General features: G+C 31.1%; 4 protein-coding genes across 9 annotated transcripts; 2 read left to right on the forward strand and 2 right to left on the reverse strand.

The window, feature by feature from the left end:
* Positions 1-318: 318 nt before the first annotated feature.
* Positions 319-3,067, reverse strand: LOC103571652 (pterin-4-alpha-carbinolamine dehydratase). 2 transcript variants are annotated; one of them, XM_008549888.3, is made up of 4 exons: positions 2,927-3,067; positions 2,344-2,500; positions 2,034-2,153; positions 319-1,967 (listed from the first exon to the last, which is right to left on the reverse strand). In XM_008549888.3, the coding sequence occupies exons 2-4, from the start codon at positions 2,452-2,454 to the stop codon at positions 1,782-1,784; spliced, it is 417 nt and encodes a 138-aa protein (XP_008548110.1). In that variant the 5' UTR covers positions 2,455-2,500; positions 2,927-3,067; the 3' UTR covers positions 319-1,781. The 2 variants fall into 2 exon arrangements, with proteins under 2 accessions (XP_008548110.1, XP_014298324.1); XM_014442838.2 differs by lacking the exon at positions 2,927-3,067 and having other exon boundaries at positions 2,344-2,560.
* Positions 3,068-4,403: 1,336 nt separating this feature from the next.
* On the forward strand, positions 4,404-8,335 carry LOC103571653 (uncharacterized). Its single transcript, XM_008549889.3, has 5 exons — positions 4,404-4,792; positions 4,885-5,277; positions 7,485-7,671; positions 7,751-7,963; positions 8,030-8,335. The coding sequence occupies exons 1-5, from the start codon at positions 4,729-4,731 to the stop codon at positions 8,277-8,279; spliced, it is 1,107 nt and encodes a 368-aa protein (XP_008548111.1). The 5' UTR covers positions 4,404-4,728; the 3' UTR covers positions 8,280-8,335.
* Positions 8,336-10,007: 1,672 nt separating this feature from the next.
* On the forward strand, positions 10,008-18,529 carry LOC103571654 (WW domain-containing oxidoreductase). 5 transcript variants are annotated; one of them, XM_008549890.2, is made up of 6 exons: positions 10,008-10,564; positions 10,725-10,789; positions 15,837-16,073; positions 16,154-16,349; positions 17,787-17,972; positions 18,040-18,529. In XM_008549890.2, exons 1-6 carry the CDS (start codon positions 10,470-10,472, stop codon positions 18,491-18,493), a joined length of 1,233 nt encoding a protein of 410 aa, XP_008548112.1. In that variant the 5' UTR covers positions 10,008-10,469; the 3' UTR covers positions 18,494-18,529. The 5 variants fall into 5 exon arrangements, with proteins under 5 accessions (XP_008548112.1, XP_008548116.1, XP_008548113.1 ...); XM_008549894.1 differs by lacking the exons at positions 10,008-10,564; positions 10,725-10,789 and adding an exon at positions 11,223-11,361; XM_008549891.1 differs by lacking the exons at positions 10,008-10,564; positions 10,725-10,789 and adding an exon at positions 11,368-11,639.
* Positions 18,530-19,106: 577 nt separating this feature from the next.
* On the reverse strand, positions 19,107-26,420 carry LOC103571656 (39S ribosomal protein L15, mitochondrial). Its single transcript, XM_008549895.3, has 5 exons — positions 26,087-26,420; positions 25,855-26,009; positions 25,618-25,783; positions 25,390-25,549; positions 19,107-19,480 (listed from the first exon to the last, which is right to left on the reverse strand). Exons 1-5 carry the CDS (start codon positions 26,192-26,194, stop codon positions 19,179-19,181), a joined length of 891 nt encoding a protein of 296 aa, XP_008548117.1. The 5' UTR covers positions 26,195-26,420; the 3' UTR covers positions 19,107-19,178.
* Between the last annotated feature and the right edge of the window lie 1,505 nt (positions 26,421-27,925).

A 27,925-nucleotide genomic window follows, 5' to 3' on the forward strand; every position in this document is an offset into this window, starting at 1 on the left:
AATTTATTTATTAATATTTTTTATTCGCTTCAGTAATTTATTTATTTTAATAATAAGACATGCGTTGAACGTTAATGTCAATAGAAAATTCAAAACATATGTACCCCCCACCACTGCTGCTGACTCTGGCGGATCTTTTTTGAATCTTCAGAGGAAACAGGCTAATATTCCAAGCTGTACTCATTCAACAATTAAATAAGAAATGACAGTGTTAGTTTCGAAAAATGAGCGCAAGAAATAAGAACTTTGAATTGTATCATATTATAGAACTTAAAAAGGATAGTAGCTAAATAGAATGCCTGAAAAAACAAAAAAGTATAAAAATTTATGTACTCTTTATAACGATACCTGAATGTAATATTAGACATACTACAAATAATACTTATATTCTTTGATCTTATAATACATAATAAGAGGAGTAATATTAATAATGATATCAACAAAAATAATACGTTTTATCGTGGCGGATCTGAATTACGGTTAATTAGGGTAATTATTGTAATTTACGGCATACGGAAGAAGTGTGGGATTTTACGGTTAAATGACGCAATAAACAATAAAATACGGCATTGTGCGGTAAACGCGCGGTCTTTTACCGTAAATTGGTAATAAAAGAAATACACTGTAAACACTCAAAATAAAGTAAAATACAGTGCTTATGGTAAAAATGCCGCAAACTACGGTTAATTACCGTAAAATGTCATTAATTGCGACAGATTTGCTGCAGAAATACTGTATTATACTGAAATTATGGAAAAATGCAGTAAATTATCGTAATACGTTCATTTAAAAAAGTTGGCTTTTTAGAGTAAAATGATTCATTGTCTTTATCCAAAAAACTGTTTAAAGCTGGGCCACACCTAACGAAATCTCAAATTTAAGATTTTTTATTATTCTATTATTCAGGTGAAAAAAAAATCAAGTAATATCGAATCAATTAGCTGAATAATAGAATATTTAACACATTTGTAGACCTGAAGTTATCATTAACACTTCTAATTATTTTTTAAATAATCATCATTACAGCGATTTTGATAGCTTCCGGCAAAAGGCAGAAGATGAACTTCCTCGGAATATTTTCATTTTTCGAGTCCATAAATATTCAAAATGTAATTAAAAATCTTAAATTCAAGATTTCGTTAGCTATAGCTCAGCCTTAAGTCATGAAATTTGGAGTTCTTATGTAACAAATTGATTTTTAGAAAAAGATAATTTTACTTCAAAAACAAACTATTTTGGAGTAAGAGAATTTATTATCTTTCGAACAAAAAAAAGTTTTTTTGAATCGTGTTTTATTCATCTTGAATCAAGAAAAAAATTGGAAAGACAATATTTTTCTTGATCTAAGTTGACTTGTTTTTTTCTATCCACTGCCCAGTTTACGGTTATAATTATAGTTATTATGTTATTAAAATAATTTATTTTAAAAAATTTATAATATTTTATGTTATTTAAATTAATTTTCGACACGTGGAATGCAAAGTTTTGTTGAGTATCTTGTGTTATTGAGAAACAAGTTGAAAATATTTACTGCCCCGAGTCAACGATCACATCAAAAAAGTTAAATGATAATTATTTGTATTATAAGCATTTGGAACTTCAAAAAATTCGTGGAGCCCTTATTCTATCAGAATATCTTGATACCATTATAGAGAGAGTAAGTAAATGTTGATATAGTAATCATTATAGCAAATCAATCAAAAAGAAAAATATGAACTTGGAATTTGTATAAACGACCATGATCGTTTATGAAAAAAGTTTTTGAAATTATTTTCATTTTATTAGACAGTTATAGTAGATTTCGCCACTTCTTCGATAAATATTGCAAGTTTAATGTCTCGGTGAGATAAGCCATTGACGTCATGAGATGTGAGAGTAATGTTCACTTTATTGTAAACATTGAACCATTCAGGATGATGATCCATTTTCTCTGCTCGAAGTGCTATGCCAGTCATGAAACTAAATGCCTGCAACATTAGCTAATATGTCATGTCAATGATATGAAAAAAAAATTTTTCAAGTGAAGAGCAAACCTGGTTAAAATCTTTAAAACAAAACTCTTTATAAATTGCATCTTTTTCATTTTTAACTATCCAACCTTTCTGTAATAATGGTTTCAATACAGTGTCTCGTTCTTCTAACTGTAGCTTTGCCTGAAACATATGTTTCAAGACGAAGTTAGTATTGGTTATGATTATTTATCTGGATTGAAACTAATAGAACTATAAACTTTTGAAATCATCATTTTCAAAAATAATCATATCTTTTAAGGGGTAAACAATGTATTGTTCATGACTGATGATAGGTCAACAGAATTATTCATTACGAATATAGAATACATACCATTTTTTTTTGTTTACAACTATCGAGAGTTAAATTCCGTCGAATGAAATCACGTATAAGCGGACTGTTTCCCCTATTTCGTTGAAGAATTTGAAAGGATGTAACTATCATTTTGGCTGAGTCCAAATAGTGGGCTGGATGTTATATCCTAAGAGGCCTGAGAGTTAACATGCGAATTAGACGCCATCTTCTGGACATTGGATGGATCTATACCACGCGTATGGAGGATTCTCCTAATAGCATGGCGACTAGAATACTACTCTAGTCTCCATGCCTAATAGCACAGTTTGCTTGAGCAAAAGTTTACTGTACACAAGTTTCATTGGATTTTATTTTTACATTAAATTTCCATTAACTTCGGGCTTTTACATTTTTTACGACAATTTGTATGCAACTTGCTATTAAATTTAATGTAACCTTACTACCCGAATTAGAATGCAAATTTACTTTATAAGTTGACTAGAAAAAAGTTGTCTTTAATTTTCAGGCAAATTTTATGTCAATTTATCTTTAATTTAACTTGAAAATTGAAGTATATTTTTACCCTCAAATTATAGACAATGTTGTGTATAAATTTGCTTACCTTCTAAAATAGTAAGAATAAACAGTACCGACTGTTATTTTTCGTCAAAGTTTACCTTTAAATTAAAGAAAAATTAACTGTAAATTTTTATTTTCAACTTTTGCTTTCAAATTGTCGGCAAATTCGGGCAGCAGATTTTAGGTAATTTCAATATCAAATTACCGTTAATTTTAAGCTGAAGCAGCTATTAGGGAACTTAAGGCTAAGGTGGCTATCAGGGCTTAAAGCCATGTTAGCTTGAAATTGACAGTTACTTAACTTTGAAATTGCCTGAACGTTACTGCCGAATTTGTTGAGAATTTGACAGCGAAATTTGGAAAGAACAATTTGCAGCTTAGTTTTCCTCAATTTAGAAATAACTTTTTACTAGAAAAAAAAAAGTTGATAATGTTAATTTTTACCATTTTTGAATGTAAGCAATTTTATACATAATAATGTTTACAATTTGTCAGTAAAGAAATACTTCACAATTTTTTAAGTCAAATTAACAATAAGTTGATGCAAAAATTTGTCTGAAAATTGACAACTTTTTTCTAGACAACTTTTGAAGTCAATTTGCATTCTAATTCGGATAGTAAATTTACGTCAAATTGTATGGCAAGTTGAATACAAATTGTCGTCAAAAACGGAAAAGTCCGAAGTTGACGGACATTTGACGAAAAATTCAAGGATAATTTTGTAAAGTAAACTTTTGCTAAAGCAAACTGCTATTGGGAACTGACAGGGAGGCGTGGGCTAAAAAACCTGGCGGACGATGGGTTAAACTTTCAAATACGTAATCTACGTTATAATAGGACTTATAAATAAAATGTTACTGAATTTATCAGTTATCTTATCTTGGACGGGTAGAAACCCAAAAAAAAAAATTATATATGACACAGAACGAAATTTATTTGTTGGTTATTTGATAATGTGTGAAATAAACCTCTGAAAAAAGCGATAAAAATATGACCGTAGTTATCGCGCTTTCATATCAAACGAGTCATATAAAAGAAAAATTCCATAAAATCAATGCTAAAATATCTGAAAGTGGAAAAATAATTTCAATAACTTGTTCTTGTAATAAAATGTTTATTTACTTAAAAGACAATAAAATTAATATTTTCAGTTTTCAATGTTTAGGTTAAACTTTATAAATGTACCTGGCAATGTCAAATAATCTTTTTTTTTTTGAAATGTAAAGAGCAAGCCTTCATGTGAGGAGTAATTTCATTTATTTTTAAATAACTTCTTCCTCGCTTCTAATTTATCAACTTTTTCAAAATTACCAAAATAAGTTTCTAATAGTACTAAACTACTACCAGCCTTCGGAAACTTATGGAAAACCATGTTTAAATTTTTATTTGCTTTACTCTGAAAATCTCTAACTACTTAGCATACTCTACTTTTTGTCTTTTCACGTTCTATAAATATTTCAAATTCAATTTTAATATTTATTTTTTTATTATTTCTTGTAAAAAAATTATTTCTTGTGTTTACAGCATGCATTTACTGTATATTTACTTGACTTTTGTAACCCATCATTAGTTCGATTTCTTACCACCAGACTGCGTGACCCTGTTTGTCGGTTCCCAATTAGGCGATAGGGTGACTCGGATAAAAATTTTCTGGCAACCCTGGTTTGGTTCGGATTTCGTAGCTTAGAGGGCCAGACATCATTCTTCGAGTACATGAGAGCAAAATTTATTTAAACATTCAACACGTGAGGTTAGAAACGTTAGAAGCATTACATTTTATTGATAGAATATAATTTTTTTATTGTAACTGTGTGTCATAACTACATTAATTCATCGCTGTTTACAATGAAACTGAATGGGACTGTTTCTAATGTCATAATTCAACCTACTAAAGTTCAACCGATCATTGGTGAGTTGATTATTATTAGATTCACAAGGCTTGTAATAATTAAAATTAATCTGTTTGATACAATCGTTAACAATAGTAACACAATATTTCAGTGAATTTTCAAAATGGTAAATTAAGAAATACTCATGCAACAAAAATGAAGTGCGGCTTATTTTACGCTGAAAAATGTAACAAATCAGTGTTGGGAATCTCAAATGATCATGTTGTTTACAAAGGGCATCGTCCAAAGAATCAATCAACTTACACAATGTTAGCAATCCATAATAAAACAACAGGTAAAATTAGATTGATTCAAGCTGAACGATGGGTAGTATCTCCTACTATTAAAAATCAACTAGTATACGATGAGAATATCGAAGATGACCAGAATAATTTACTTAACACACAGTTCGGTACAAAAAAAGTTAAACGACGAACTATGCAATATGGAAAAATGAAAATCAGTGTAGATGCAGTTAAAGACCAACTTACGGAAACTGTTGCACGTAAGTAAATAAGAAACTTTATTAGCAGTATTCATGTACATTTGGCTAATGAAAGAAAACTAAATATTTTATTTCGTTAGGACAGGTTTTTTCATCTGTGACTTTATTAATTTTAAATTTAACCATAATTGCTAGAATATCTATCAGGTCAGTCCGATTGGAACGACCATTTTTACCTTCCCGCTAAGAAAATTGCAAATTTTCAAGAATTCGGGAAGTTATTGGTTTCGGTCTGATATTCGAAAATCGAATTTTTAAGAGATCTTGACGTTTTGAGGTTCTAGGAAGCTATCCTGACTAATTTCACGATAATGCCTGAGTGTATGTAAATATCTATAGCTTTTGGACGGATGAACCGATTTTGATCGTCAAGGTGTCATTCGACGCAGCTTGTCAATATTCAAAAGTTAAAAAAAAATTGAGCGTGATCGGTTGGGTTCGTTCAGAGATATTCCAAAAGTAACCCTCGCAGATTCGAATCACGGTGGAAACACCGTGGGTTTATTCCATTTTACCACTGTGATTACGCGGTGTATCCACCGTGATTCCACGGTGGCTTTACCACCGTGTGTACACGGTGTTTCCACTGCGATTAGGCAGTGGATACACCGTAGAACCACGGTGGTGAAATCGCACAAAGTCACCGTGGAATTACGATGGATACACAGCGTAGTCACAGTGGATACACTGTGTACACACGGTGGTAAAATGGAACAAACCCACCGTGTAACCACGGTGGATCCACTGTGTTCACACTTCCACGGTGGTTCCACCGTGATTCAAATCTGCGAGGATAAACTTTTTTCAAAAATGTTTTTTTTTTGGATAACTTGTAATGTGCTGGATGGATTGATTCCGAAATCAACTGGACTTTGAAACTTCATAAGCCGCGTCGAATGCCACCTCAACCATCAAAATTGATTCATTTGTTCAAGAGAAACCACTGTCGAAAGAATAAAAAAGAAAATTTTTTTTTAGTATTTTCGAAATATCTCAAAAACAACTTGATAAATCAATTTTAAAATATGATCAGCTGTAGAACTCAATAAAACGTGTCGATAACCACCTTAACAGTCTCAATCGGTTTATTCGTTCGAGAGATATCGTTTGAGAAAACATGGTAAAAAACGTTTTTTTTCGAAAACAAAAACATACAAAAGTATTTTCGAACTCAAAAAGCTCGAAAATGTATCCACAACAATTTTTCGAGTTCAAGGAGCTCGAAAACAGCGGGAAGTTTTGGGGCTGGCCCGCAGGGTCAACTGATAGACCAATTTTTTTTTTTTCACTCCCACTTCACAATATTGTCGTAAACACTGAAAAAAAATTCCCTGAAAATTTCAGCTCTAAAATTAAATTTTAAGTACTTTACGTTTGATTTTGAAGTTTTCCTATTTAAAAGGTATAGGAAAGCTAGGTTTTTTTTTTTTTATTTTCGACGGCTCAGTCGCATTTCAAGTTATCGGGTCGCTGTTTACGGCATTTTTTGGGTAATTTAATACACCTCAAAAGTCTTTTGAATAATTTTATTGAGATTCTAATTGTTTTTTCTGTATTGGTTTTGAAAATTATTTTTTAAAATAATAATTCGGGTTTTTAGTAACGAAATTTACAGTACAATTGTTGGTCACCCATTTTTATGAAATTTGATTCTCTACAAAAAAGGTCCTCTTATTTAAGTGGCTCAAGTTCTTAGTTCACGTGATATGGGGATTTTATTAATTTTGTAAATAAAATATATTTTTTTAAATTTGGCCATATGCCTTTTAATTTTTACTTCAAATAAGTAAATAATATTCTTTATGTCAATAAATTAACTTATTAATGAAAATACGCAGGATTAAATTTAATAAACTTCGGAAAGATTTTTGACAAATATATTTTTTTTTTTTTTTTTTTTCAAAATTAATAAATCCCTATGTCACGTGAATGAAAAACTTCAGCCACTTAACTAAGGGGGCCTATTTTGTAGAGAATCAAATTTCCTAATCCTAAATTTTCATATTTTAAAGGGGAAAACTTCAAAATCAAATGTAAAGTACTTAAAATTAAAATTAAGAGGTGAAACTTTCTGGAAATTTTTTTTTTATGTTTACAATAGTATATGAAGTTAGAGTGAAAAAAAAAGTAATTCCAAACGGACCACCCTAATATATGTATGTATGAAACACATGAAATTATTTATTATTAATTTACATCCTCTTCAGATGTAGAAATCGATAAAAATGATTTGAAAGTTGAACCAATTGAAGATAAACTTACTAGCTTACCACCATGTAATAGAAAAGCAGCCTCGGCTGAAGAAGTTTATAACTTAAATGACATTATTCCCGTTGAAATACTTACACTGATCTGTGAGAAATATGATGATATATTACAAAGTGATGGAAACAGGTATTCTTCAATATAACTAAATTTAGTTAATAACATTGTAATAATTATTATTATTATTATTATTATTATTACTTTTAAGGAAATCACGATTTTATGTTGATATTCTTAAATCACTGGATCGTGATACTCAAAAAAAGAAAAAAATGGCCATACTAGAATTTATCAATGGCATTTCGAAATGGTTAAGTATGAGCGTTAGAGAAGCCAAAAGAAGAAGCTCTGAAATTTGCGTAATCCCAGAAGTCAGTTTTTATATCATCGACACTTACAGTATGATCAGCGCGAGTGGAAGGTACGTTAAAATAATCGAATGATTTTTTTCTAGTAATGTTACATAATTTGACATTTTTTTAAATAGAATACGCCCAATGAGTATGCGAGACAAAGCCATAATACACAGCATCATTTTAGCTTTGATGGTGAACGACTATAAACTGGATTTAGACTCTTTTAATGAACATATGACTTGTCGTTTAAGCATAAAAAAATTAACAGAGTTAACTAGAGTTATTGGAGCTGTTCCAAACAAAGACAATAAACAACGAGTTTCATTAAAAGTTCCGTTACCTAATGTAACTAATGTAGTCAAAAGAATGATAAAAAGATGATCTACTTTATTTTTAATGTAATTCTAATTAAAATAAAAATAAGCTATTTTATTTTATACCTTCTTATTTACTTCAAATACGTCAGAGTTGAAAGAATCACACCAAAGCTTAGTTCTTATCAGTTAGAATTAAAAGAAATTACCGATTTTCAACACGGTGGCCACATTTCTGGAAAACCTGGAAATTTCAGGGAATTGCGTCACAAAGCATTTAAAAAAAAATTCCAAGTGCTACTATTACCGTGAACCTTAAAGAGACATTTTAAAATTACCGCGCGACAATTACCGTGGATGTTACAATTACTGTGTGAGAATTACCACTGAATCCGATGAAACAAAAATCCATGAAATAAATTATAAAAGCAAACGTTTAATTAAATAACGAATAGTTTTTTCTATAAAAAATAAACTTTTAACTTTAATAATCTACATCACGTTTAAATTATAGTATAGTTAACCAATACAATTAATATTATCAGTAACATAAGAATATACGATTTAATCAATACCATTATTATTTATTTTCTTGACAGCTCTGTAATAATTTTGCCTCTGCAATTCTTTTCATCACTAATAATAAATTTTCATCTTTATAATTACATTTTTTTTTTCACTGATTACTTTATTAACTTTTTTTTACACGCCTGATAACACCAAGCGTTTGAGGTAGTAGAACTGTGTTTATTGTTTTTGCAAAAACATGAATTTTTTAATTTAAAAAAAAAAAATATATAGTATTTTATTTTAGGAAATTAATTTTTATTCCGTTTTTTATATGAACTGATTTTTTTTTAGATTATTTATTCACAACTTATGTCGCAGTAGATGTTTAAAATGCAGATGTTTATTTCACAGTATTTTTAAAGAAGGTCGAAGATTATTGACGGTGATAGTACATGCAATAAAATCCGGATATTATCTTTAAAACTGTATACGTTAAGTTTTTCAATTCACTATTGTTTCAAGTTTCACAACTTTTTTCTGTTAGTTCTACGGAAAAAACACTTAGGAGCTTTTTTGTAGAGAATCTAATTTCCTACAAGACCATAAGTATTTTTATTTACAAAAAACAAAATTCACATGTAATTTAAATGCGAAAATGAATATTCGCTGAGCTCTTAGCAGGACTGAGCTTTCGAGCTGCTTTTTTGGGAGAATCGTTTTTATACCTACGACTGACTTGAGACCCTAAGAATTGGAAAAAAAAAATGTTAATTTTGAAACATCCTATTATATATAGTTATATATGATCTCATATATAATCGAATAAAATAATATTTCATCGGGTGCGCAATCGAGTTTTAAATTTGTTCATTAGGTTTTTAAGATTTATTGCTTTTAAATAAGTGTCAGCAATTTTTAATAATTATGTTGAATATTAATAATGATGTTTTAAAATAAATTTATTTACTCGATTGTAATTTTAATTATTCCTCATCTCGAAACCCTTCACAAAAAAAATTTTTTCTGATTTATCAGTTCTTATAAATTGTATTTGAGTTCTTCTTACTGAAAAGAGTATTCAAATTTTAAATATCGTTGGTATATATTGTATAAACGACAGAAATAACATTATTCTCTTGACATTCTATAGTTTTATATTATACATTTTTGAAAATTGCGCGCTTATGAATCGGATTTATATCTTTCTTCGTTTAATTCTGTCCTACTCTAACAGTTTTAGGCGCTTTCTTTCAATTTAGGTCATTTTGCTAAAGCAACGCCACCTTAATTTTACTTGATTTTATGGACACTTTTAATACCCGAGAGATCGCTCCTTACCTCTACCCTCCATACGCAGAACAAAACAGCTGACTATCTGTATTGCTTTACGCTTGACATTTGAAGTGAAATCATATGACTTTGAAGTGACAAATTTGGAGTATGTTATTTTCTTTCGGGTTTCGTGAGAAATTGAGTTTGTGGTTCCGATCAAATAACATTGAATTCGAAATTTTAACTACCGAACCGAAGATATCCTAATCACACCCCGTCACTAATACACCTACAATACATAAACAATTTGTTTTGAGCGAATAGATATAGTCGCGGTTGTAACCACCTTGGACAAAAAGTGTAACATTGTTTTTGATTCCATGTTGATCAATCGAACATATCTATAATTCGAATAATGTTTAAAAAAATATTGTATTTAAACGCAATCTTATACCTTAATTCACAGTAGATTAAAATGACCAGTGTTTCGAATGATTCTGATAGTGAAGATGAGTTACCACCTGGATGGGAAGAAAGAGCTACTTTTGATGGAAAAGTTTATTACATTAAGTAAATCTTTCGGAATTAATAATTTAAATTTTATTGTCAAGGGACTTCTTTTCGTTGAAAGAAAGTCTTTTATACAACATAACAGTATTAGAAAAATTTTTGTAGAGCTCACATATTTATAGAAACAATTCAGATGTAATTTTTTTGTAAATTGTTTCAGCCATTTTAAAAAGAGTACTCAATGGACACATCCTCGTACAAGCAGTAAAAAAATCGTAGCTGGAGGTAATTGTAAACAAAAATGCTTGTGTTAGAAAACAAAAAATTATAGATCTTTTAATAAAATGAATGTATATAAATAGATTTTATAAAATTCTTTTTTATTTGTCTTCATAGTGGATTTTTGAAAGTCTTGTCATAATCTATCATAATTGGTCTAGTGGGTTCTAAGAAAACCGTTGGTTTAGAAGTTTAAATATATATGGATGAAAATCACTAAGGTGGTAAATTCCAAATTCTGCTTTGTGATGAATATAGCAGCTATTACTTCGATGACTAGTTTAGATAATCACTAAACTTGTGTTTTAACTGTAATTACGCTAACAGAGCATAGAATTAATTACTTTTCTTGTATGTTTTTTTTTCTATTATTGTTACAGTGCATGGTCTTTTACACTTTTGGTCTTTTTTTTTTTTTAATCGCGATTGCTACCTTTTCTGTTCCCTCCTCTTTTTTCATGCGGCTATGGACAGACTTGTGCTTCTATACTGCATCATTACGTGATGCCTTATACCCAGGGAAGGGCAAGTAAAATACTTGACGTATTATACATAGTTTCATACATCTATAATACTAGGTAAAATACCGGTTGAGTATTCTAAGTGACGTATATTACGTCGAGTATCTTGGCACCATCTATTGAACTCAAGTCAGGAGTATTTTTTAAAAACAGAGCACGAAGAGACGATTTGAAAGTTATCTTTATCGTAAAAAACTTACAGTCATACATTCTTTTCAAAATCATGGATTTTCGGCGCTGAGAGTGAATTTGTGAATGCCCGGGAAAAAAAGTTCAGATCTGCCTAGATCAAGATTTCAGATCATCAGATTTGATCACATTTTATGTATGAATAGGTATGAACAGATCTGATTTGATCTGTTTAGATCAAAGTAGATCTAGGCTGATATAACTTTCTGTTATGTCTCTTTGAATTGAAGTAATTCTACAACATTAAATGGTATATTATACCCGACGAAAAATTGTGTTAATTTTTCATTAATAATTGTTAAGTCATTACAAAAATTAGACAGAGGATCTGATATTGTTTCGGAGTGGTTACGAAAGGTTAAATCAGCAGATATTTTTTTAGATGATTCACTTGGTATCTGCAAGATCATAAAAAAGCATTTCCTTTTGCGGATTTGAATCACGGTGGAAGCACTGAAAGTGTAAACACCGTGGAACCACGGTGGTAAAATGGCACAAGCTCACTGTGTAACCACAGTAAATCCACCGAGATTCCACAGTGTTTCCACCGTGATTCAAAACTGCCAGGGTCTTGTAAAATTTAGCGTAAAACATTTTTTTTTTTTGTATAAGGTAAGGGGCCCAGTTTCTAACCTTTTAAGAGTGCCGGTTGAGGTTATACTATAATAGTTAATGTAAGATTTAACTTAATGAGAAAAAAAAAATTTTATCGACTAGTTTCGGATTTGTCAAATTAAGTCATGTGCGTAAAATAATTATTTTAATTGAATTAATAATTTAAATTGACGTTTTAAAAATTGACTTTTAGAGACCCACCCTGTTTAGAAAATCTCATAGAATCCAATAGATCCAAAAAAACCATTGGAATTTAGTCAAAGCATTATTAAACCCTCCCCCCAACGTTCCCTGATTATTTTTTTTTTTCATTTTTTAATAGTCATTTAAAGTAAAAACTGCTATTTTTTACGAAAATTTGCGCTGTTTTGGAGCTGGAAAATCCCCTTGATGTAAAAAAAATTCTAAAACTCAACATTGGGGGGAGGTATATTACACGTAAAATGTGTGTACCAAGTATGAAATAAATCGGCAATGTTGTTTTTAAATAGCAGTGTTCACGGACTGTGCTCACGCGGGGACATCCATCTGAAAATAGTCAGAATAGCTTTTCCTAAGACCTCAAAAGTTTCAAAATTTAATGAAAACTCGATTTTCGAAAATCAGGCTAAAACCAATAACTTACCTTTTTTGAAAATTTTCAATAACGGGAATTTGATAACTTCCGAGTCCGTAGACACTACACAGAAAAAAAAGTTAACTTGAATCAAGAAAAATATTCTTGGTTGATCAAGAAATTTTTTTGATCGATTTAGAAAATCAAAATTTACTTGCACCAAGTAAACAATTATCTTCAAATTTTTATCTTAAATAAAAATTTTTTTTCTCTGGTCAACATATTTTTACGCTTAAATCACAACATTTTCACTTGTTTCAAGAGTTTACATTTCTTAAAGTAAGAGATATTTTTATTAGAAGCAAGATGCATTATTTTTTTGTAGCAATATTTTCCTTTTTTGTTTAAAGAAAATAAAATTTCTTGGAAAAAGTATTATTCTTTTCACGCAAGTATATTTGTGTGCTCTGACCAAGAAAACAAAAGTTACTTAAGCAGAGAGAAGAAATTTCTTTAAAGAAAAGATCGATATGGAGAAGGAGGAACTCACCGGTGCTAGGTAGCAGCAGCAGGAGTAGTTCGGTGCTCGCCACGAGATCGCGCCCAATCAATTTTAGTGTCCCTGGTAAGATAGATATTTTAGAATTGTTATATTCCAAATTTAAACACGATTTTTTCGAGTACTTCTCTGTCATTTGACAGAGTGACAAGTACCTTTTTAGATTGTACTCTAGTATATTCTATAATACATCATGAAATTCATATTTAATATTAATAATTTCTTGATTAATTTTTCACAACATAAAAAAACAAAAAAATACGTTTCAGATAAAAAAAAAAAAAAATAAGAATCAACACGTCAACCTTTCAGCGAGAGAAACATTTTCGACTAAGAAGATTTTTCGTTTTTATTAAAGAAGCAAACTTTCGGAGTAAGAACTTTTTTTTTGGCCGAAGCAACTTTTATTTTTATTTAAGCAATTTATTTTTCGGACCAAGAAAATTTTTTTCTTGTGGCAAGAAAAAGTTTCTTGGCCCAAGTAAACTTTTTTTCGTTCAACACGTTAATTTTTTGGAGTGAGATGACTTATTTTCTGTAGCCAAAAATTTTTTTCCTTAAACCAAGTAATTTTCAATTTCATTTCAAAAATACATTTTTTTTGGAACAAGAGAGTTCACTTTCTTGAACCAAACAAAAGTTTTTGAATCAAGTGTTTTATTTTTGTTGAATCAAAGAAGAAAATTTGGAAGACAATATTTTTCTTGAACCAAGTTAACTGTTTTTTCTGTGCAAAAGAAAAAAAAAACAATATTGAAACTACATTTTTCAAATTTGAAATCATTTTTTTACTTCCCGCTAAGAAAATCGACGATTTTCAAAAATTTCGGGAAGTTATTGTTTTCACCCCGATTTTTGAAAATCGAGTTTTCATCAGATGTCGACGTTTTGAGGTCCTAGGAAGCTATTCTGACTATTTTCAGAATGATGTCCGAGTGTGTGTGTGTGTGTGTATGTATGTATGTATGTTTGTAAACTCTTTGTAACTTTTGAACTAATGAATCGATTTGGATGGTTGAGGTGGCAATCGAAAGGGCTTGTTAGCCTTCAACTTTTCTGAAAATTTCAGATTATTTGATCGAATAGACTCGAAAATATTGGCGAATTACGAAAAAAAAAAAAAATTTTTTTTTTTTTAGTTTTCTATTGATTTCTCAAAAACGACTTATACGATCGTCTTCAAAATCTAATCAGCTCTAGTACTCAATAAAACGCGTCGATTGCCACCTCAAACATTAAGATCGGATAATTCGTTCGAGAGTTATCGCGGGAGAAAGAAATGGTGAAAAGCGGTTTTTTCTAAATATTTTAGAAACGACTGACGCGATCGATTTCAAATTTTAATCAGCTCTAGAATTCAATAAAACGCGCCGATTGTCACGTCAACTATCAAAATCGATTGATTAGTTCAAAAGATATCGGCGTTGAAATGTTAAAAAAATAACATTTTATGTTATTTTTTCCGGATAAATCATAATATAACGTAACAAAATGTGCCTGATATCATACCAACTCATCTTTTTTATGGTTTCTTTGGATCATATAATGTCATCGAACTTGGTTTTTAGTTTAAATCATATTATCAATAAAAAAATCGATAAAACGTAGTTTTTAATATTTTTATCGGATATTTCATATTTTATTGTTTCTTACATGAGTCAAAATTTATTTAAATCTTGATTTTGATCCCCAACATTGATTTCTGCCTCAATACACTTATTTTACTGAACATAATCAGGAACTAAATTTTAAAAACCGCTTCATTGATGATTTTCGATTCTTAAATTTTCAAACTTCAGCATAACAGGTAACTTGTTAGAGCTTGAAAAGATCATAAAAAAACAATTGCATGTGATAGCATTTTCGAGCTCGAAAATATATATACACTAATGTTTTCGAGCTCTTTGAGGTCGAAAACAGCGGGAAGTTTTGGGGCTGGCCCGCAGGGTCAACCGACAGACCGATTTTTTTTTTTTAGTTTTCTATTGATTTCTCAGAAATGACTTATACGGTCGACTTAAAAATCTAATCAGCTCTAGTACTCAATAAAACGCGTCGATTGCCACCTCAAACATCAAAATCGGATAATTCGTTCGAGAGTCATCGCGGGAGAAAGAAATGGTGAAAAACAGTTTTTTGCGAATATCTTTGAAACAACTCTATAAAATAATTCCGAAATCTATTCAGCTTTAGAATCTATTAAAACGCGTTAATTGCCACCTCAAACATCAAAATTGGATAATTTGTTCGAGAGATGTCGTGGGAGAAAGAAATGCTAAAAATGGTTTTTTTCGAAAATAATGGTATACAAAAGTATTTTCGAGCTCGAAGAGCTCGAAAATGTATTGACAGCGATGTTTTCGAGCTTAAGGAACTCGAACACAGCGGGAAGTTTTGGGGCTGGCCCGCAGGGTCAACCGATAGACGAATTTTTTTTTCTATGGCTATTTTTCACAATAATACAAAGATAAGATTTTTAAAGACCTCCAAAAATCATTAAAAAATATTTTTTTATGATTTTTGAAGTATAATTTAAATTATCTAATTTTTCTTTTCTCTTAATTTCTTGGATTAGTTTATAATTATCAATCTTTATATTTTTCATGGCTTTAGAACTACCCTCTGGTTGGGAAAGGTGTACTTCAAATGATGGAAAAATGATATTTATTGATCATTTAAATCACACAACAACTTATACCGATCCTCGATTGGCTTTCGCTGTTGAGTACAGAGAACCATCACAGTCAGTCCGACAACGCTTTGATGCTAGTAGCTCAGCTTTAGCGGTTCTACATGGTAGAGACCTAAAAGGGAAAGTTGCCCTCGTAACTGGATCTAATACAGGCATAGGTACTATAACTTTCTTCGAGTGTTGAAGTTATTCGTTGAATAATTAACTCAAGTTCGATAATCTAAATAATTTTTTTAAGGATTCGAAACTGCGAAGTCATTAGCTTTTCATGGTTGCACGGTTGTATTGGCTTGCCGAAGTACAAAAAAAGCTGCTGAAGCTATTCAAAGAATAAAAAGTCAGCAAGAATATGCATCCTGTGAAGCTCTTTCTTTGGATTTATCATCGTTGCGTAGTGTTAAAAATGCAGTTGAAGAATTTAAGAAGAAATATCGGTAATATGAAATGTCATGTTTATTAAATAAAATAAGATACTTTCTTACCCCCAAAGAAATCAGTAACAATCAAGAGCTTGTACTTTTAAGTAAGTCGTACTATTAACAAAAAATCTTGTGAACGTTTGACCCTGAGAACCAATCCCAAAACTTCTTAGTGTTTTCAAGCTTATTGAGCTTGAAAAGATAATTGGAGATACATTGTCGTGCTCAAGACTACTCTATTTTTCAAGTTCTTCGATATTAAAATCGGTACATCTAATATTTAACTTTGAAAGTTCAAGCAGTCAAAAGTAGTTTAAAAAAAAAAACAAACATATCAATAATTTTATTTTCGACAATGCTTGATGAAACGAATAACTTTGGATAAAAATCAATAGTACGTAATGATTATGAGTTATCCAGGTAAAATGAGGTAAATTGTGCATTTTTAATTTGTCATCATCGACATTTCTCTAACGAAAATACCGGTTTTGATCTTTAATGCGGCATTCCGCACAATTTTTCAGCCACCCAGGAAGAAAAAGATTTTATCCTTTGTGGTGTATATACAATTTATCATAAAATCTGTACTTGAAAGTTTAAATTTCTACCTCTATTTGTGGAGAGAATGGCGCATGCACTCATTTTTATCATTTATTTTTTCATCAACGAAAAGAACGATTTTCATTCCTCTAAACAAGGCAGGAATTTAAAGTTTCAGGCGCAGATCTAGTGGAAAATCTTTGAGAAAACACACGACAGAAAAAGGTAAGACGTCCTAATCCGTGTGTTTGCTACTCTCGCCTTCGGTTCGGCTAGACAGTTATACACGCAGGTTGGAATGTCTTACTTTTCTTCCTGGGTGGGTAATATACTATTGTTTTTTCTTCAAATAATTGTCACTATACAATATGAGTGTTTTTTGTAGTAAGAATAAGAGTTTAAACTCAGTTGGGGCAAATTTATTTCTATGAACTTTTGACAAAATTCGTTAAATATAAATTTTATAAAAAAAATTTTGTATTTCTTCATCTTAAAAAGATGTGTAACTTTTGTTCTGTTTACTTTACGAACAATAACAATCAATTTATTTTCTGCGCTCCGGCCGGAAAGTGGCAATTTTCGAGCCGCTGCCCTGAACGAAGTTACAACTTTCCGGCTCCGTCGAGCAGAAAAATAGTATACGCACCTTGGCCAATAAAAAAAAAAGCTTCAGACCACATGTTTGTCAGCTTCATTTGTTCATTTGTTTAAATGACGCTTCTTATCTATTAATTCGATATCTGTACGTAAATCAAAACACTTACCTTTCACTAAAATAACGACTGTGCATTTGTATAACTCTTCGTAATATTGTTGAATTTACATATATTTATTACATTACACTTAATTTGTAATGTCTTATACTGTATTCTATACCAGATGTATAAATTTTAACAAACTTTTTTTTTTCAGTTTACTGAATATATTAGTACTGAATGCAGGTGTATTTGCACTTCCCTATTCTCTAACAGAAGACGGTTATGAAACAACATTCCAAGTAAATTATTTATCGCAATATTATTTAACACTCCTGTTAGAACATCATTTAAAAAATACTTCTAATTCTCGAATAGTAGTGGTCGCTGGTGAATCTCACAGGTAGAATACGATAAAAAACGTTACTAATATAAACAGATTTTAATGGATATATTTTATATCTTTCTAGATTTTCTTCAATACAAGTAATTGAAGATATTCATCAATCAATATTATCCCCTCCAGTCTTCAAATATTGGTCCGTAGACGCGTACAGTAATTCAAAACTTTGTAATATTTTATTTGCTCAAGAATTAGCTAAACGATGGCCATCAGTCAGTGTGTTTAGTTGTCATCCAGGAAATATGGTGTCTTCAGATCTATCCCGGTACTCTTGGTTTTACAAATTTCTTTTCACTATAGTACGACCATTTACAAAATCATTGCAACAAGCAGCAAGTACGATAGTTTTTTGTGCAACAGCACCTGAATTAGAAAGATTGTCGGGCATTTACTTTAATAACTGTTTTCGTTGTGAAACATCTAATATTTCTATGGACCAGAATTTAGCTTCTAGGCTATGGTGTGTTAGTCAAGATATGATTATGAATATTGTCCAACATAAAAATTTCTGTACTCTTTAATTGTATAATATTAAACTTATACAGGTTTTACTTGTAGTTCGGTTTATTTAATCATATTCCCAAGTAACACGTACTTTAGTAAGTGCTTATATATAGGAGCCTCGTGCAAGGCCCTTGATTACTGACGTCTCCTTCTACGTATGTGCCTTGCGCGAGATTGTGTAGCAAGGAACTGACTTAAAAATTGTGCATGATTTGTTCATGGTATTATAGGCAAGAATATTGAAGATATTTCTAACATGGTGCAGCCAAAAGTTTCCAACGCATTTCTTACCCACGAAACTTGCGCATGGCTTGCTGAAGATGCGCGATATTCCCTATATTATTCTTTCCTCCACGAGTTTTAATTTGAGCAGATCTTGAGTAAGCCATGTGCAAGGTAGATTTAACATGCTTCTGGCGCCGATTTCTCCCTCGAATTGAATAATACACCAAAATTCTTGTGTAAGACTAGCATGAGGCTTGCGATTCAAATCTGCCCCCAACATTTGGAGCAAGATCCACAGGTGAATGATGACGCTAGCAACTATCGAACTTGAGAGCAGGCTAATGTAAGCCTTGAAAAAAACTTATATGGGTTACTATTAAAAAATTTTTAAGAACATTCAGGAAATCATATTATTTAAACAAATGATTTTTATTTCATGATACCAACAAAAGTTTTACTTTTCTACAACAAGTAAAGTTAATTATTATAATATTCTTTAACAAAGCTAGAAGTAGGTTTCAATATAGTGTTATCTTTTAAACTTACTATCCAACCTGGAGTAAGACCATAAAATATCTGTCGAGGATTTTTACGTTTTGTGAGCATTGACGATTCAGGGTCATCTTCTAACTTTGGTAAAGTATAACCGTACTTTTGCGATAGAACAAGTCTTTCATGCGCGATTTGTTCTGCATCAGCTAAATATCCTCGATTAGCGGCGCTGCTGTAATATTCTAAAGCATCCATGGGCGGTAACATTCTACGAGGAATTGGGCTACCTAAAAAAGAAAAATAATAATATGCTTTTTCCGCAAGTCTGGGAGTTTAAAGATATGCAAAGATATTAAAAAACCCAAGAATGCATAAATTCTAATTAAAATCAATGTATATGTCACGAAATAAATTGTTTTCAATAGAAATAAATTGTTTTCAATTGGAAAACAAATACTGGAAAACAGTTTATCCTGCGTAGAGATTGCTCAATTATAGAGAATCGCATCGAACCTCTAGCCTTCTTTGCGGGTAAAGTTTTTGTCACAGAAAAATGTTAAACAAAAATAACTGAAAATCCATCGTCAAGTTTATAACGAACACTCTGTAATGATTTATCACTATAGCCTCGGAATAAACGAATCATAGTAATCGGAAAAAATAGCCCCGGAAAAAATAGACACAGAATAAGTAGATTCCGAGAAAATGAATCAGGAAAAATAGACCAAAAAAAACGGATGCAAACATCTCATGTTTTTCATTAGGCAACTAATTTTATTCTATTTTGTATAAGGCTTTGTCCCTGGACCCTACCGGAACTTTGCCCTTGAATCCCTTAAAGGCGTCCTTTTTTCACGGAAGAAATTAACAAGTGAATTGATGACTACGTATCATTTGACCCGAAGACGAATTACCTGCGACAAAACACCCGCAAACCAAATTACTCGCAAGCCAAAATATCTATAATTAATATACTATCGGATAATACGCTAACAACAATTATTGGTATTAAATCCAAATTTTGTATGGGTAATTTAAAAAATGTACCCACACATAAAAAAGTATAAAAAATAGCGCCCTTTTTTCACGGATTTTGTGTGTGTGCAATTACAAAAATATACACACACAGAAAAAAGTACCGAAAATAGCGCCCTTTTTTCATGAATTTTGTGTGTGTGCAATTAAGATAATATACCCCACATGAAAAAATATCAAAAGTGGCACTAGCGGGTGTTTTGTCGCGAGTGATTTGTCTTCGGGTCAAAGATCGTGTCACCGAGTTCTAAATTGATAGATATTGAAAGGCATGACACTATCAAATTGTAAGGCCGAGTATGAAGTTCCTCATGAAATCGATAATCAGCTGATAAGTTGATTTGCCAGGTCTATTTTTCCAGTCTATTTTTTCCGTATCTACTTTGTCCGATTACCCAAATAAATATTCATTTTTAGCAAGCCTACCAAAAAACAAGTCATGAACATTAAGCCTTGGTAAATAATATTATGCCAGATCTTTTTATTCAGTAACGGAAAAAATTAAAGGAACAGAAAAATTTATAAATTTTTTAGTGATTTTTGCAAGGCTGTAACTTTATGAAAAATAATCGCAAACATGTAAAATACCGTGAAACAAAGAATTTTTTTTTTCTTTTCAAAGACCCTACGGGCTGCGAAAACATTTTTTCAGCTTTCCTAATGTATAAGTCACGTAGCGAATTTATTCAGCTTTAATTTGGATTTTTTTAACCTTGTAGGACAATTTATCGCAGATATACCAGCCTACAAACAAAAAAGGATCCTTTCTGCTTCGATCATCGATATCTCAGCTTTATGTTTCCCCAAAAGTCCTATAATTTTTCAAACCGCTCTATCGAACCGTTTCTCGGGGGCTGATCGATTAAAGTTTTACTGAACAATTAAAGGAACAACTTTTGTTTCTTTAATTAAGTAGTCATCATTAAAATGAAAAAATAATTTTCTTTTTCTTTTCTTCCATTTTTGCGTTGGTTACTCATTCAATGTGAGACGAAGAGAAAGAAAAAAACAAAAATTCCAGAAAATGTAAAAAAAAACTTCTGAACATAAAAAAAAAGTTCAATTTGTTTTATCTAACTTTTTTTGACATTTTGTGACGAGTCACAAAATTTTAAATCTTAAATAAAATAAATAATTAATTTTTTTTATTTAATTACTTTTAGAAAAAAAAATAATTTTTCTTATTAGAGGAAAAAAATAATAAATAATAATTTTTAAGTATATATATATATATATATATATATATATATAATCTCGTTTTATAAATAAACTACGAACCCTAGGTCTCTGAAATTTCAACACAACAAGTATTAAATATATTTTTAGTAATCCTGAAAATTTTAAATTGATCTCATTGTTTTGACTTTACTCCCATAACTCCTTAAGAAAAGCATCTTATACCTCAAAATCTCTAGTTTCGGTGCATTTTCTTAAAATTTTTTTTTTGAGCTACGGCTATTACGCAAACATGAGAAATACCGCGAAACAAAGAATTTTTTTTTTTTTTTTTTTTTTTTTTTCAAAGACCCTATGGGCTGCACATTTTTTTTTTCAGCTTGCCCAGTGTATAGGTCGCGTACCGAATTTACTCAGCTTTAATTTGGTTTTTTTTTAAACCTTATAGGACAATTTATCGCAGAGATATCAGCCTATAAACAAAAAAGGATCTTTTTTGTTTTGATTATCGATATCTCAGCTACCAATAATCGCACGGTAAATTGGAGGGCGGCGTTGAAAACTTGAATGAACCCTGTACAAGATCCTTCCATCATTTTTTGGAGATTTTTTTTTTTCCATTTTTAACATCCATTAGAAGTAAGTAAAAAAAAAAAGACTTTTTTTGGTTTTTGCGTAAATCAACCGCTACTTTGTACATAACGATGAAAAAACTAATGTTGCCAGGTAATTTTTTAACTTAATATACCTTCAAAAATCCTGTGATTTTTTAAATCGATTTATCGAACCGTTTCTTGGGGGGTGATTGATTAAAGTTTTACTAAACAGTTAAAGGAACAAGTTTTGTTCCTTTAATTGTGTAATCATCAAAATGAAAGAAAATTTTTTTTTTTTAACTTTTCTCCTGTTTTTGCGTTGGTTATTAAGTGAATGTGAGGAAAAAAGAAAAAAAAATCCAAGAAATTGTAACGTTTCAACATAACTTACTGATAAACAAACTTAAAATACTACTACAACCCTTAGATCTTATTGCGGATTGGTTCGTCGGATGCCAGGATTCAGGATAGGATATAAGGGTGATGACGTTACTATCTATGATTAATATTGACCAGAAGACCTTTTTGTTCATTGAGATATATATATATTTTCTATTAAAATGGCTTAGTAACTAAGTACATAAAAAAATAATAATAAGAAAAAAAAAATATTAATTTATTGTTGAGTAAGGAGTTTGGCTGGTGTGGTCTCCCCTGCTCCGTTGTTCGTTCCTCTACAATAGTGTTGCGTGGAATTGGTACTTAGCTATAGCTGCTGCTGTGACCAATATACCCCGTATATTGTCAGTATACTTAGCTCCTCTTCGCTTGGCTCCGGCTGCCACTGCTAGTATATCTTGTACGTCACTGCTCTCTACTTTGACTGCAAGTATACCCCGTAGGCTGTGGACTGCTCTGCTCTCGCTCTCTGCTGCTGCTGCTAGCTAGAATTTCTTCTAGCTTCAATGCTTTCAATTGCCAGCTCCTGAGTATTTTCCCCGAAGGTACTTTTACTCTCTACTCGATATTCTCGAGTAGTGAGCTGATCTGATTTCGTGTGCATTTGAGTTGGCCTTTAACCCTTCTACTATAACTATCCTCAAATGAACACTGATCAGCGCCCTTTTTCGCCTGGCGGTGGCGCTTGGTACTTAGATTGCTTTTGCAAGCAATTGCGCCCATCTTCTCTCTCCCTCTCACGCTTCCTTTCTCTCTCTTCTTCCCGGTCTTCGCTTCTGAGAATTTATTGATTTTATTTCGTTTCCACGAAATTTTTTCTTTCTTCTCTTTTTTTTTTTTTTACTCGCACTTTATATGCACTTTTTGCATTATGTTGCACTTGTTTTTTGAGACTTAATTATTTCAATTGTTCAATTATAAAAATAAGAAACATACTTATAAGTATGTGATATATTTCTTATTTTTGCAACATAACCTCACACTGTCAATAACTTTCTAATTTAATTTTATATGATTTTCTTGTGAAGTATGCGCCATGCGATTGTGAAGTCTGCGCAGTGCGATTGTGATTGTGGTTTGTGACATGACTGGCTACTGCGCCCGGCATTAGTCACAAAAGTGAAGTATCAACTACTCATAACTATGTTGTCCGCAAAGAGATGAGTATAAAGAGTTATAGTTACTTTCCAAGAGGTAAACAAATGATGTTTGTAGAGTAACTACTACTGCTATCCCCGTAATGTGCTCAATACTACTGACTGCAGTCGGAGACACTAACCATTGCTTCCGTTAGAGTAATTCTTACGGTTTTGAAAGAAATTTCGTTATTTTGTATAATATACTGACCACATTAGTGTTCGGCGCAGCAATAGTTACTGTTTTTTTTTCTCCGTGTACACTGATCAAAAATATTGAAGGATATTAACAAGTCCTAATTTTACCGGTGATTTTCAAAAGACTGTTACTTAGTGAAAAATGGTTGTAGAACGTAAAAAAAAAGAAAAACAAATTAAAGAATGTTATGGCTTTCAGTAATTGTTTCCTAGTAATGTCACCTAAAATCTCATTTTCGGATTGATTCCTAGTTACGTTCTTGACGTTGAGAATTAATTGCTTGACAACCAAGAATCATACAGTAAAATGAAGCAGGATTTTCAATTCTCTATTAGACGTGATTATTGTTTTTTGTTGGAAAATTTCTTTCTTTGATATAAGGACTTTAATTAAAAAAAAGTTTAAAATTTGCGAATTTAGGGATATTTGCATAACTTTGGATAACATTGCAAATAATAAATGGACAGGATATTTTTTTAATCTCAGAGAATCCCGAAGAAACCCTGAAACGTTCAAACCGTTAAATTTTTTTATTTGGAGTACTGAAAGATTAACATTGTCAATTTTGCTAAAAATTAATTAAAGAATAAACTTTTCGATTTTTATTCATTTCTCGAGGTTTAAGATATATTTTCCAGCCATAATCTAAGTTTTTGTCATAAAAAAAAGTTAATAACTACAATAAAAAAATTCATTATCTAAAAAAAATTTTATAATCTAAACATACTTATTCATATGTTGCTAATTTCTATATATGACTATATTAAACTATATGGGGTTTTATCAAGCTATATATGGTCACAATCAACGAATCTCATACATAGTCACATAAAAAAACAATAACTCCCTAAATTTCGAAAATTTTAAGTTTTTTAGAGGAAAGCAAAAAAAAACCGGGCAATGGTTGTACCTGCGGGCCAGCCCCGAAACTTCCCGCTGTTGTTAAGCTCTTTGGGCTTGTTCGAAAGCAATCATTGTCATCAAATGAAACTTTATTTTATTATTTGTCAATGTTCATGTTTTTTTTTTTTTTATTAAATGAATAATTTTTTATTTTAAATCGATATTTTTATATAACTTACTCTATAATAAAATATAAATAAATTTATCATTCTCAGTAGAATAAACTTTATAAATAAGAACGTTTTATAGAATATCAATCAAAAATTAATAAAGTACGCGAATAATAAATATAGTGAAACATTAGTTCAATAGTTACATATACTTTTAAGGTTTTTGGTTTTTTAGCTTGTCAATATGCATGTTACTAGCTTGAAGATCCTGACGATTGGTTTCTACTAAAACATTTTTTTTGCTAAAAACCTTTTCAATTCTAACTGTTTCATTTTTTCGCCATTGCAATCAATTCCAACTGATTTTTTTCAAGATGGTATCACAATCGCATTCGCACCGTGCCTCTTTTTAAACAGTTTTGACAGAAAAAATTTTAGCGGATTTTTTCAGTTAAAAAAAAAAGAAAGTAAAATTTTGTCAGCTTTGTGACGAAGTTCCTTAACTTTTCCCTGATTTTTCTAGTATATTTATGATTCCCTTACATTTTCAGGTTTTCCAGAAATGAGACCACCATGTCCGATTTTCAGTACGAATAAATCAATAATAGTTACAACGTACCTAATAATTATAGAATATCTTACCTTTTTTAAAAAATTTTTTTGCATTTCGTAAGCAATCTAAACTGACTTTATCATAATATGCTGTCGTTATTGTTCCTCCAATTTTTTCAATCGCGGCAATTACTGGCTCAGTTGTCCATTGAACCTCTATATTTACTTTTGATTTAAAATTATTGGCTCCCTATGGATAAAGGTAATTAATTCATTTCTTTGAACGAGAAAAAAAAGACAAATAGTTTATATACAAACATCAATGGTAAGTTGAACTCCAGCATGATTCATTCTCGTGTCAATCCTGTATACGCCAGTGTTCAACAAAGTTGTAAGATCTATTGGTTTTGAGGGATCAATGCGGTTCGTATCAATGAGCATTTGCAGTTGCAGCAAACTCAGAGGAGGATATTGACGTCTCAAACTAAACAAAAAAATTTGCTTGTTGAAGCATGAATATAACGCAACGCAGCAATTGATTTCTTGAATACATACTGATGATTTTTATAATACGGTTCATAACTAAACCGAAGATAAAATGGCATATTCCCTGTTTCGTATCCAAGTTGCATATAATTTTGTCGTTGACCAGAACCTTTATTTCCCGCACCATGTTTATCACCACCATGCTGACCTCTTCCTCTTTTGTTCTAGATAAGAGAATAATTTATAAAAAAAAATAGGAAAAAATGTAAATGAGACCATTTTTATGATTGAAGAGTATAACCTTTTTCAATGTACCGGGATTAGCTCGTAAATTTCCCAAACATACTCTTGGTAATGATTTTAACATCAGCAGTGCAAGATCTCTACTGCCATTTCCTCTGACTGTCATACTGATGATCAGTGATTAAGTGTTTTGAAAAAATTGATAATATTTTGGTGTTGTGGTTTTTGTAGTTATTGACCAGAGCAGATTAGAGGACTCTTATTAAAACAAATTCATTTAGAAGGTGTAACTTTGAAGACAGATACTAAAAATATACTTGAGTTGAAAGGAGTGCAATTTTAGGGTTAAAAAAGTGATGCGGATGCGACTATTTAAATAAATTAGGATGATGGTGTAGATGGCATAATGGGTGGGCTCCACTCAAGGTTACTAGAATAGGGAGGTTGGGTCAACCATTATCTCAATGGTAAATTTTGTCGCTAATCCCTTTCTAGGGATAAATGATCGTCTTCCAATCAGCTTTCCCGAAGCATTTGGATGAATTTTCAAGACTCTACAGAGATTGGATCTATATATAGTTAGTTGAAAGTAAAAACCAAGCGCGATAGATAAGAAGCAGCAAATGGTAATATTTTTGTATATTAAATTCGAAAGCTAAATGCCGCTGATTTATATGAAGAGTGTAGGAAAAATATTTCGATAGAAAATAATTATTTTCAAATTTAATTTTGCCAAACTTTGCAATTTACTAAACTAAATTTGTAAAGGAATATGGAGCTAGTACATGATCGTTCAAAAATTTTCAGCAAAATAAGTTTTTTTTTTAATGTGGTTTTTTTAACTCAAAATAAGTTACTAACTAAAAATTTTAATGAAAAAAAAGTTATATGAAACTTCGCCCTGATAGCCAAGTTGGCGAGAAACTGACGAGAAACTTGCAGCCGCAACTGGAACCAAGTTGATCGCCAACAGTTGGTACCTCCAATAGTTGATGGACATTTTCTGAGAAAGTTGGTGGCAAAAGTTGTAAATCCAAAAAGTTGACGATCACTTTCTGAGAAAGTTGGTGGCAAAAGTTGCTTGCAAAAGTTGGTGATCATAAGTTGACGGTAAGTTTACTTTCAATTTCCTCAGAAACTTGCATTCCAGTTGCGGCTCCATACTGCCGCCAACTTTCTGAGAAAGTTGGCGGTAACTTGTAGCCAAAAGTTGCAAAAGCTGAAGTTGTCGATAACTTGTCGTCAAGTTGGTCGGAAACTAATGAATGACCAACTTTTTCTCGATCAACTCGTGTTATCAGGGATCTTAGACAACGATTATTTCATAACAAAATTTTTTGAGCCACGGGTTTTGCAGAATCATAAGAAATAGCTCGAGACAAAATTTTTCTAAATTTTTTGGTCCTTGTTTTTTGGGTCTACGGAGCTAGAAAGATTTTTTTCAGAAAAATCAATTCATGGCTCGTTTAGGATTTTTATTCAGCTACAATTTCTTGTTTTTTTTGTTTCTTCGTACGACAATTTGCTGCTAATATATCAGCCTTCAAATAAAAAAGAATCTTTTTGTCTTTTATTATTGATATCTCAGCAACTAATGGTCGCATAGTAATTTTGAGGGCAGCTTTGGAAGCTTGGATAAATTCCCCACGCGCCTCATTTCCGACTTAGAAAAAAAAATTTTCATCCTAAATATCAATTTGAAAAACCTACAAAAAATGGACTTTCTATGATTCGCTAGTTAATCAACCACTTCTTTAAGAGTATTGATGAAAAAAGTAATGTCGCCAGGAGATTTTACAGCTTAATGTACCCCCAAAAGCATTGGAAATTTTCAAATCGATCCAATGAACCGTTTGTCCGGACCGATTGCTCAAAGGTTTACAAAACAATTAAAGGA

The sequence above is a fragment of the Microplitis demolitor genome, chromosome 4 (genome assembly GCF_026212275.2).
Source record: "Microplitis demolitor isolate Queensland-Clemson2020A chromosome 4, iyMicDemo2.1a, whole genome shotgun sequence".
NCBI classification, from domain to species: domain Eukaryota; kingdom Metazoa; phylum Arthropoda; class Insecta; order Hymenoptera; family Braconidae; genus Microplitis; species Microplitis demolitor.